This window comes from Capra hircus, chromosome 14 (genome assembly GCF_001704415.2).
Source record: "Capra hircus breed San Clemente chromosome 14, ASM170441v1, whole genome shotgun sequence".
Classification (NCBI taxonomy): domain Eukaryota; kingdom Metazoa; phylum Chordata; class Mammalia; order Artiodactyla; family Bovidae; genus Capra; species Capra hircus.
In genome coordinates, this window is record NC_030821.1 from 66626730 (window position 1) to 66639003 (window position 12274).

Below are 12274 nucleotides of genomic sequence, written 5' to 3' on the forward strand. Positions count from 1 at the left end.
GAGGTCATATATGCCAAGAAATCGGCACAGAAGGGAGGTTTTCTTGGTGAATTCCATCAACTTCCCCCAAACACAGTCTTGCCACGGCTCGACCGACTCAACCCAACTGGAGGGTGACAAGGAAATAATTCAATACAGAAAGTCCTTTTACAAGAGAGTTCCAGGGCTGGACACAAAGTGAATTCAAGGCAAGGTGTTCTCATTGAGGAGCTACTGAACTTTGGGTAAATTTACTTAATTCATGTAATTGAGGGTACCGACAAGCATAGTCACCCAACCTCAGGGACCAATGGGCTCCATGGACATATAAAGGTGGCCCTCTGGTCAGTCATGGAGAAGACCATAGGGGCTGTGTATGGGGACAAGGACAGAAGCCAAGATTGGGGGTAACTTTCCCTTCTAGGAAGCCAGGAGGAGGGGAGGAGAGAGAAAGATAGGTTGTATCAGAGAAGACTGGTAAGGAGGAGGATCAGGGAAGCCACAACATGCTGATATATTACAAATTAAACCATCTCCACAAAAGTGACAGCCAGATGGGAGCCTCCCACCCCCATCTCCGCTCCCTCCGCCCCGAGTCCTCCCAGAGTCTCAGCTCAGGTTCACACCCCCAGGCTGGCTCTGGGCTGCAGGAGCTGCTATGTGACCCCGATTCCTTGCTAGGTTCTCCTGCGGGACTCAGGCAAGTGAAATGCTGCCTTCTAGAAACTCATCCACAGCTCCCTCTCTACCTTAGGCATGCTCTAAAAGCTCCAGCTTTAGGGTCAAATAGACCAAGGTCTGAATGCCAGTCTGCCTCACCAAGGCGTTAAACAAATGACCAACTCAAAGTCTCAATTTTCTCAACTTTAACGTGGGGATGATGTGAGGAGGATGACAGGAAATCGTGGTACATAATAGATTCTGAGTCCCTTCCAGCCCCCTGTTCACTACGTGCAATAAATACAGTTGCTGTTGTCTAGTGGCTGAGTCATGTCCGACTCTTTTGCGACCTCATGGACTGCAGCCCCGCCAGGCTTTTCTGACCATGGGATTTCCCAGCCAAGAATACTGGAGTGGGTTGCCATTTCCTTCTCTAGGGGATCTTCCCGACCCAGGGATCAAACCTGAGTCTCCTGATTGGCACAAGGATTCTTTACCACTGAGCCACCAGGGGAACCCAAATAAACACAGAGCACCTGTATGCCAGGTGGCACCCCAGAACATCTTCAACTGGGAAGCAGCAAATGACACAGCCCCAAGCCAAGGTCTTCCCTGGGCTAAGATGTAGGAAACACTAATAATGTTGAGGGGGTTGGCTTTATTTGGTGGGGTCGGGGGGTGAGTGTAACACGTATGTGTGTGTGTGATACAGACTCAGATGAACCCTTCCACAGTCTCCAGCTCATTCAAGGGAAAACCTTGGCAGTCAAATACAATGCGCTTCCTCAGTGCTCATCCAATTAATTTATTCCATTTGTCTCTCCAGTTTGCTACTTAATAAGGACATATCAGCAGTGTGATCTGAAAATCTGAGTTAAACGGCTTCAGGCATCACGGTTCCCTCTCAGGGTCCCAAATGTGGCCCATCTGCTGTCCTACACAGCTGAACAAGCCCTGCAGCTTTTGTTTGGCTCGGGGAGAGGTATTTCTCTGTTTTTGCAAAGGTGTGGGTTTTAGGGGAAAGTGTCCTGAAGGCAATTCCGAGAAGTAATGGCAAACTCAAACGGATCTCATTTTCCCATACCCGATCTGAATATCTAAATGGTCTTGCTACAGAAGGAATCTGGCCAGCTCTTGCTCATCCCTGGGAAGATGGAAAGGGCCTAGATGAAAATTACAGATAAAGAGCCTAATGAATCAATAGTTTCAACCTTTTCACCCTCCAAGCACTTTAAAGACCTCAAGTGAGCTGGCCAAATTGACACTGTTTTAGTTTTTTCTTTCTCTCTACTGCAAGAGGCAAAAAGAGTTTGAAGGCTAAAAGGTCAGCAGCAGAGTATGCATGGGACATACTTGTAGCAAAAAATTGTTCACTGTCTCTCTGAAATACAAACTGAACTAGGGACCCTGTATCTTGCTGAAAATACAGCATCAAGCTCAACACTTGTGACGACACCAATGCTTGATCAATACTGTAGGACTGTGAGTACACGTTACTCTCATAAGAACTAAATGATGGGACTTTCCTGGCAGTTCAGTGGTTAAGTCTCCACACTTCCACTTAAGGGACATGGGTTCAATCCCTGGTCAGGAATATCCCACATACCACATGGCATGGGCATAAAATAAATAAAATTACTCTCTTAAAAAATATAAATAAAAATTGGAAAAAAGAAAGAACAAAGTGATCGCTGAACTGGGCAAAATTCAAAGTCAGCCTACCTTCCACGCAAACTGTGACTAAGAATGACCTTCTCTCAACTCATTACCAACTAGGATCTCAGAATACAAAGGTTCATAGAATCAAACAAGTTCTAAACAATCTGGTTAAATATGATGAATAAGGGATTCTCCCCCACAGAGATGCTCAAACCAAGACCAAAAAAAAAAGACTTCTTCCCAAACTGGAACAAGAAAAATTACACCTAAAAACCCTCGGAGATTGATCTACAGAGAGCAAACCCTGTATCTCTGAACAGGCACCATTCCCGGCAGTTCCCTGCTGCCGGTTTTATGACATCTTTACTTCTCTTCCTTCTCCCAGAGGCCTATACTGAGGAAGCTGTAAAAGCCTGGGCAAACACAGCCATTTGCTAAGAGAAAAAGCAACGTGGGGCCCATCTGTACTTTACAAGGGCTTGGCTTGTCTGTCTTTGCATGTCACCATTTACAGAGCAGCCCACCTCCCTCAGAGACCAGGCCACTGGCGGAGGCCTTGGGTGGACTTTCAGTATCTTTCTAGAGAAAACTTTTTTTTTCCCTTCTTTTGAAAGAGTCAAACGGAAGTCCGACAGGGGCTGACCAATGTCCTTTCCCAGGCTGAACTACCAGCCCCTCCTTTACAGCCACCATATTGAATTGAACTGGACAAGCAGCTCTCGAAGGGCAGCCTTGGCCCCTCCACCGCCCAGCAAAAGGCCTTCCACACAGCAGGCCTTCAACAAACCCTGAGGAAGTGAGCCTCTTGTCTGACAGCAACCCCAAAACAAAACAGTAAGAGGTGGGGGGTGGCGGAGAAAACCCTGAAATCATTATCCAGCCCTGGATTCACTGCTCACATTCTTGATCTTGTGATAAGTAAGGGAAAATAGCATGATGTGTCTTCGAACCACAAAAGATTTCCATGGAATTCAAGAAGTCCCTTTAGCAGGTCTAATTTTAGGTAGAATTTAGGAGAGGAGGATACTGGTGGCAAACAGAGGTGGGGGGCAGTGGAAGAAAATTGAACAAGGCCCCTATTCTGCTTGGCACAGGTGCTGGTAACAGGACACCCCTGTCTAAAGTGAGACGTGGGTGGGGAACTCAAGGTGGGGTTGGGTATTCTTTCACCCCCAGTCACATTATATAACCCCAAACATACTCTCCAATCCAGTACAAAGTTCTCCCTGCATTCGGGCCCCACACAGCTCCTAACATGCTGACTCTTGAGCAACAAAGCAGAGGAAAATATGTGATTTTAGCATCCAACTTCTTGTTTTTTTAACTAAGTTAATTATTAAAAAAAAAGACAGACATCAACAGAGTGAACTGACCTCAAGTTTGGCCAGGGTCTCCTGGTCTGAGAAGCTTTCCAAACATCACCAAATTCTACATGCCGGTTCAATTACTTAACTAAAAAGATTTTCAAATACAAATCTTAGGTCAGTTCGTTGTACACCTGAAACTAATGTTACGTGTCACAGCTCAATTTTAAGGAAAGTAATGGCACAGATCTGCTGTTTGAAGCATTAGCTGTGTTTCTTGGGACTTGGAGAGAAATTCCAGAAAGATTTCAGGATCAACTAATTTAGTCAACAGGGTTGAAACACCAGAAGTCAGTCATCTGGCCTTCCACAGTTGCTTCCAAGCTACCCCTAGACGAACTGCCGATGGGCCCGTGCCTCCAGCCACATGAATCCTGTCTCTCCTTCCCTCTGGGACCAGCTCACATCAGATGACTTGATTTATGTGGAAAGGCAGCCAGTAAGCGATTTTGCACACCACCATTCATTAGTGACCACCACAGTAGGGTGGAAGAAAGGGAAAAAACACAAGGTTTCCTCTCATCAAGGAATCAATAAGTTATTTAACAGCTGCTGTGGGATCCCAGTGGAAGAAAACGAAGGGTTTCTTCACTGCTCCCGTCCCCCTGAAAAGGACACAACACACACCCTGACAGCCCAGGACTTAGCCAGATGAAGGATCGTTAGAAGAAAGCAGAAAGAATCCTCCCCAGCTTTTCCATGTCTTGAGGTTCTTTGGTTTGGGAAGATGGATGGGGCTAAGCCTTGAAATTACTCCATTTTTTGTTGTTTTCTTTTTTTTTTCTCCAAAGAGGAAATTGACTCCCTTCCTGTGTTGCTGTACATTTTGGAGAATCAAATGCTACTTTAAAACAAAAATTTTTTTTCCTTACCCTTTCCTCACCCCACTTTAACATCACTTCTGAGAAAATAACCTAAAAATGTTCTCAAGATGGCATTTCAAATGAGCTTCCAAAACGTATATGTGTCCTTCACAGCAAACAGAAAGGGGACCACAAGCGTCATAAACGTATTGTGGGAGTTCAAGAAAAAAGGAGGATAAGCAGGTCCTTAGAAAGACAGCCCACTTCAGATATTAAAAAGTGACTTTTATTGCTGACAACTTCATGCATAAGCATACCACACAACACTACATGCCCAAATTTTAAAATTCCCCTTTAAAATGTCACTGCCTTCTAATCCACGAAGAAGTCTTTTCCAAAGAAAACTCCTTGAAAAACACTCTGCAACTGTCTTAGGCATAAACAATCATGGAAATTAGACAACCCCCCTTTTTCCCTTATCTCTCTACTCCCCAAAAGTCTGAAATTCTGCAGACCTCAAGGCATGTTTTCGTCTTCCACTCCACTTCACTTTGAAAACCTTTGACTGACAAAACAAAATAAACCTTTAAAATAAATGTCTTCCCAACAGGATGTTGAACAAACCCAACTCAATTCAGAGAAAGAGCTCAAGAACCACAAACTATAGATCCAGCACTCAAAGGGTATTAAATAAGTCTTTATTTTTAACTGGAATCTTGTGGAAGGAGAAGCACGCCACGTTAGCACCCATCCCCGGCCAAAAGGCACTGCAGGGCAGCCAGGACACACGAGGCGGAAAGCATGGGCGCCTGCCCTGAAGCGGGTTACTTTCGAAGGGCTTGGGGTTCCAACCCATAAGAACTGAGCCTGGATTCTGGATTAATGAACAAAGAGGAGAAAGAAATCAGGTGTGAACACACTGAGACTGCAGTGGGGACATGGGTTAGGTCACTGGGTCCGCGTTATACAGAGGGACTAGAAACATCCGTTTCTCTCCTCCAAAACACACAAGCAGTTCTCCCAACCCATCTCAAATTCTTCCCCTGGTGATCATAATCCACGTGTGCCTTCAACCAAATCTTGTTTGATTACAAGGCCTGTAGATTTCACTTAACAAGAAATATCCCAGAGTCCACAGAGGGAACCAAGCTTTGTCTCAATTATTCAATGGGGGTTGGGGGCAAAGGAATGAAAGGGCTGTCTTTGAACAGGACATAATCCATCTAATTCCAAGGGGCTGGATTAGAGGCATTCCTGGGCAAGCGAGGTCGCTGAACAGAATGCTCCACGAATGTCAATTTCTGACAAAAGGCACAGGCTCTGCAGGAGGATTTCAAAATGGACCAGACCAGGACGCAGGCACCTTGGCAAAGTTCACCCTGGGTGAGGTGGCAGTTGGTGCTAAGAGGAGAAAACAGGCCATGACAGCTGAGCATTCCTTCCCAAAGTCCATCTCCCAGGCGGAAACCCTCTCCAAACCTTACATTTCAACAGACAAAAGCACCTCCAGACGTGCAGGCAGCGGCTGAAGAGGGGCTGTCCACACCCACTCGCTGCACAGCTTTCCAAACCTGCCCACTCGTTTTGGAAGCAGAGCTTTTAATTAAACACCACCTCCCCGGATCTGTTGAGGCAAACTGGGGCTGGGCTAGAGCCAAAGAGAAGCTCCCTAAATACACATGAAAAAAAAAAAATTCCCCCCACCGCCCCCAATTCCCACCTCCAGCCAGCTCGCGCGGCTGGTTATATTTCCTTTAGATTAGTAAGTAACACAGGGCCCTGATCTATCTCTACGCACAGAAAAATCCACATTCAAGGATCAGGTTATCCCCAGTCCCACCCTTCGCAGGAAAAAGCCTGGGTGTTGTTCCCCGCCCCCATCACACACACTCACGCGCGCGCGCACGCGCGCACACACACACACACGCACAGACACACACACACAGTCTTCACAATCCTTCCAAGAGAAAACCTGGTTGTCTGTGCGTGTTAGGCGGGTCGGGGATACAGTTGTTTAAGATGCCCCAGTCCCGCCTTCGGGCTGGGAGCCTCAGTCTGGGGACGTGGGGTCCCCCGCAAGACTGCTCTGGGAACTTCTGCTCCACGCCCCAGGGGAAGGCCGAGGGGAGGCACGCAAACCCTAACCAGCTTTGGAAGAGCCTAATTAATACCTAATTTGCTCAGATCGCCCCCAGGTGGACCTGAAAGCCCACGAGCGAGAGGGAGGTCTCCCTCCCAGTCTCTCGGGCTGGGGGGCTCCTTCTCACAGCTGGGCAGAGCCCCTCCCCTCTCCCCACCACCGCGCCAGGCGCCCCCTCCCGTACCCCGGGGAATCAGGTGTCCGCCCAAGCATCCACCCCCTGCGGGTCGCAGACACTCAGACCAGCGACAGACAATGGAAAACTTAGAGCCAGGGCCCCGGGCCCCCAGGGAAATGAGATGATGCGGTCCCCTGGGACAATGAGCGGGAGCGGGCAGGGACCATCAGATACCGCTCCCCACCCACCCCTCGCCCCCACCAAGAGAAGCCGTCCGCTCGGTGACCCAGCAGAACCCAGAGCGGCGCCCCGGGTGAGCAGGTGACACCCGGGCCGGAGCGCTCTCGCAGGTGGCCGGCGGCCACGGCGCAGGCAAGGGCCGGGCGGCTGGCCCGGGCGGAGGCGAAGACGCGCGGAGAGGTCAGAGCGCAGCGGCGGCCGCAGCCGCTCACCCGGCGTCCTACCTTCATGTCGCTAATGATGGTCTGGAAGAGGCCTCCGAGCGCGCTGCATTCCTTCTCAATCACAGCCTCCATTTTCCCGGCGCGGGCAGGGGCAGGACACACACTTGGAGCCGCCTGGACTGTGCGCGGGGCCGGGGATCTCTCACCCCGGGAGGAATTTCACCGTCCGAGTGACCCACCTCCGACTCGCAGCCTCTTCTGCAAAGAGGACGAAATGCCCGAGATCGACTGTTCTCTGCCCAAAATAATACTAAAATATTTTTAAAGCCAACCCGCTCCGTAGGGCGCCTACAGGCAGCGCTCCGCTCCTGGCCTTAAAAATGCCCGGAGAAGACTGACAATCAGGCCACCACTGGTGCCCACGACCGAAACGGCAAAGCCCATCTTGAAGCAGAGAAAATCGCCCGCTGACCAGGGGCCAGCGCCATTTCAAAATGCAAGATTTTCTAATTTAACTGATGTTTCTGAAATGAAACAAAAAAAATCGCCCAAGAGCAGATCGGGTCTGCTCGCGGAGCCCTGATCTGTTGCTAGCAGCCGCGGCCGCCGCCTCCTTTTCTGTCCTGCGCGCCCAGCCCCAGCGCTCGCTACAGCTCGGCTCTTGCGGACGTTCGCAGGGGCGCACGCGCGCTCGCGGCCTTGCGTCCGCGGGGAGGCGCGGGGAGGGCGCGCGTACGGGGCCGCGCGGCCGCCGCACGCGGGCGGGGCTGGGAGCGCGTGCCCGGGAGGCGCGTGGGGCGCCGGCCGCAGAATAGAGCCGGCAGGCGCGCGGGCGGTGCGGGGAAGATCCAATCCCCGCGGGAGCCTCCTCCGCCGAGCACCCGCCCCCCGCCTCCCCTGGGCCGCGGGTCGCAGAGCCGAGAGGGAGTGTCAGCACGCGGCTGGTCGAGCGCCCACACCACAATGGCTGCGAGCGCCCGGCACGGAGGGTGCAGCCGTCGGCCTCGGGGACTTGCACGGTGGCACGATTAGCGCAGTACCTTGCAACTAGGGAGCGCTCGGTAGGGCGGGAAAACTGCCGCTACTGCTGTTCCTGCTGCAGGCTTCTAAGAGGCCCGTTCTCTGCTATCAGGACTGCAGAGCCAAGTCACTATTGCAAGCAGCCAAATACGTAATTAGGGAGAGTTCGGGGGCGTATCCTGCAGCGAGATGCCGAGTTCAGTAAGTTGCAGGATTATGGGAAAGTGGATTGATTTTGCTATTGCAAAATAAATGGCATTGCGCTTCTGTGTCCTGCTCGTCAGTTTATGGAGATTGCTGACTGCCCCTGACTTGGGCGGTGGTTTTTCAAGCGCTCTGAGAACATCCGGGTGGTGGTGTTACTGCAGAGAGCCCCGCTGGGAGTTTTAACCTGGAAATGGTACCAAAGGACTCAGGTTGATTTGGGAGCTGGTGGTTTGTTTTGCCAACTCCACCGCCTAACCACGCAACCAGATCTGTCATTGAGATCAACACCAAATAGACAAGGAGGAGGGGAGTCAAATGAGTAGATTTGCAAAGACCTGAAAACAAGCCCCCAGGTCTAGGCTGTTCCTTGACCCTTGAAGCACAAAGCTGTTCCCTTGTTTGAAGCACAAAGCAGGAGGAAAGGTGGGAGAGGGTAACAAAAGAAACTGTCTGCAAAATGCTGTACAGGCTCCTAGCAGACTCAGAACTAGGAAAAGATCTGGCTTTGAAAACTGCGTGAACCAAAGCGATGCATGGAGCTGTAGAAGATAATTTTCCTCTGGGCCACCCTGCCCCATTCTTAGTCATCGTCTCTCTCTCCACCCTGTTCTCCAAGTCATGAGTGTTACTGCTAGAATTAGCTCATCTCTTGGGCAACCCCCTGGATCCTGTCCCCAAGGTCACTTGGATGCATAACTCTCATCTTCACCTTGCCAATAACCTTGACACATAGTTTGCTTTTGATCATTATCATTATTATGATTTCAATACTATCAGTATATCAGAATCACTGCTTGTAGGGCCAGATTGCCTGAGTTCAAGCTCCGGGTGAAAACCAATTCATGGTATGCGCTTTGGCCATACTAAATGGGCCTCAGTTTCTTCACCTGCAAATGGGGATAAAGGGAGCATCAACTGCATAGGGCTGTTCTGAGTTTTACCTGCACTGTTATACATAAAGCATTTAGACTGGTTCCTGGCCTATAGTAAATAAGCACTCAATAAATCTCATCAACAGAAATAGATTCACTGCAGCACTGTTCACAATAGCCAAGATGTGGGAACAACCTAAATGTCCATGACAGTTAAACTGATAACGAAAATGTAGTCTGTACACACAATGAGACATTAACCTTAAAAAGGAAGGAAATCCCAGGATTTCCCTGACTCTATGCTGCCAATGCAGGGGGTGCAGATTCAATCCCTGGTCAGGGAAATAAGATCCCATATACCTCGAGGCCAAAAGATAAAAATAAATAAACAAACCTTTTAAAAGAAGGAAATCCTGCATTATGGGACAACATGGATTAGACCAAGGACATTATGCTAAGTGACAAGACGCGGTTAAGTCAGAGGACAAATACTTCGCAATTCCACTCATATGAAGTGTGTAAACTTGTCAAGCTCATCAAATTGGAGAGATAAGAATGCTGGTTACCAGAAGCTGGGGGTGGGGGCATGGGGAGTTTCTAATCAATGATCATGAAATCTCAGCTATGCAGGACGAACAACTTCCAGAGGTCTGTTGCACAACACTGCTTATAATTAACCATGCCGTATTGTACACTTTAAAATCTGTCAGGCGGGTGGATCAAATGTGAAGCGTTCCTACCACAATGAAATAAAATTTGAGAAAGAAGTAGGGACCAGGTCAAGGGTCATTCTCAGCCTGATCCCAGAGTGCGTGTCGCAAGCCTATAGTGTTGGCATGCTGTCCCACTGACATGGCTGAGGGCCTACTGTACACAGTCTAGGTGTTTTACCTGTATTATATCTAATCATCACCACAGACTTGAGAAGAAGGTGGTCAATCAAGCCTTTATTTTACTGTTGGAAAGTGGCAGGCAGGACTCCAGCTGTGGATGGCTGACTCCCATGCCTGAGGTGTTCCTTCTACCCAGTCTCCAGCCCTCCTGGGCTAGAGCCCCATGCCTAAGCCCAAGGACCCTGCAGCTGGCTTTCCTGCCACATGCCTGCATTTAGATGCCCCCAAAGCCCCAACTTGAGCGGTGTTTCCCAAAGCTCACCTCTTTTGCCTCCTTATTCTTTGGCTCTACGCTGGCCACGGATCTGAGAGGCAGGCCCTTGTCTTTCACAACTAAGTGAACCATCCCAAATCACCTTGAGAGGGAGTCTGGGAGTTTCCACAAGGCAGGAAAAGCCTAGAGGTGAGACAACAACACTTGGCATTTTTAATAAGGTGAGTCTGAGAAACGGAGGGATTATGAGCAGGAAAATAACAAAGTCAGACTGACACCCCCTACATGACATGCTTTCCCCCATGTTTGAGCATCCCTCTAAGTTTTTCTATCTTCAAAACACCCAACACTCACTGAGCAGGCATCAAGATTTTATTAACATGCAATTTGTCCCAGGAATATTTGCTTGTTTTTTAATAACTCTTAGGAGGAGGAACACAAAGTAATGAATCTACTGGAGGAATTTCAACTCCCCTGATCTTGGGAAGGAGAGTTGGGAAGGCAAGGAAGTCTTCCCCAAGCAGTGCCCATCACCCTCCTTGGACTAGGGTGTGCACCACCATCTCCTGGCTCTCTGACCTCGGGGACACTGTATGATCTCTGCAGCCAGCCTCTTGGGAGTTCCTAACCCATGGGCCTATTACCCTGTAATGCCTCACACCACAGTTCCCTTCCCTCCCAGACATGAGTCCTAGCCTTAGGTGCATGACCTGCACAAGGGCCTGGCGTTGTTCTCAAACTTGGCAATTGACATGCCATGGGGGAATTTTAAAACACCCATGCCTGGGCTCCGCTCCCACAGGAGCCTGACTTAACTGGTCTATGGCCTGGGCCTCAGGACTTTAAAGTCTCCCAGACGAGTCTAATGTACAGCAAATTTAAGAACCCTGATCTAAGGAAATTGAACAGAAGATACCCATGCCCAGGTCCTACCTCTAAATAACTAGAGTCTCTGTGGACTGGGATCCAGAATTTTTTTAATGTATCATACAGATTTCATTCCATCTTCTTAAAAGGATGTATAGGCATGTGTGTATGCGTGTATCTTGTCACTATTTGCCTTACATAAATGAGATAACATCACACGCACACACACACACACACACACACACAAGCACATTTCTGGATCTTGTAAGTAACACTTTTATTAGCACCTCTTGCTATCAACAATTCCTGGAGAAATCCCTCCAGGTCAGTTAATATTGTCCTACTAGGTTCTTTAGTTACTTTCACTTTTAAAAAAAATTTTTGATGAAACTTCAGAGGTACAGAAACAGTACAAGGGGAGTGCAGCTCTTCTCCATCTCTCTTCATTGAGTCCCCAGATGATAACCCATTATGGTATTTGCTCCAGGCCTAGGTGTGGTTTACAGCCTTCTCAGCTGATTCTAGTGTGTGACTAGATTGTATGTGAGGCCCCCAGTTTGCTGTGAGACTTCAGGCAATGTTAGTAAAACCCCTGACCCTTGTGAGGGCTCTTTGCATTAGAGGGTGCTGTGCGAGGTGGTTGAATGGATAGGCTCGGAAACAGACTGCCTGGCTTTGAATTCTGGCTCATCGTCCTTTTCTGTGCCTCAATTTCCTCATCTGTAAAACAGATCATGGAAATACAAGGCGTTAAGGCTATATGAGGCCTGAATGGCATTACTTTGTCTAATACTTGGCACATAGTAAGTAGTCAATAAAGGCTAGTTATTAATATTTTTAAAAGATTTTGGCCGTGAAGCATGCAGAATCTTAGTTCCCTGACTAAGAATCGAACCCCAGGCCCCCTACAGTGGAAGCATGAGGGCGTAAGCACTAGAGCGCCAGGGAATTTTCAAGTTATTAACACATATTAATCATTAGCACAGCTCTTCTATGAAATAAAATTGGTTTAAGCTCACTCTCATGACCTCTAAGCAGAACTCTTTATGAGGCCAGAGCCACCAAATCCCTTGA

The 12274-nt window shown here is 48.8% G+C and overlaps 1 protein-coding gene across 6 annotated transcripts in view; it reads right to left on the minus strand.

The window, feature by feature from the left end:
- MTSS1 (MTSS1, I-BAR domain containing) overlaps nucleotides 1–7815 on the minus strand; it is a 162913-nt gene extending 155098 nt beyond the window's left edge. For 3 of the 6 annotated variants that reach the window (XM_018058552.1, XM_018058555.1, XM_018058550.1), the window contains exon 1: nucleotides 7188–7814. In XM_018058552.1, coding sequence (XP_017914041.1) covers nucleotides 7188–7259 — 72 coding nt within the window. In that variant the 5' untranslated portion in view covers nucleotides 7260–7814. Of the gene's footprint in view, nucleotides 1–7187 lie in introns of all 6 variants that reach the window. The other 3 variants (XM_018058554.1, XM_018058553.1, XM_018058551.1) reach the window with 2 other exon arrangements.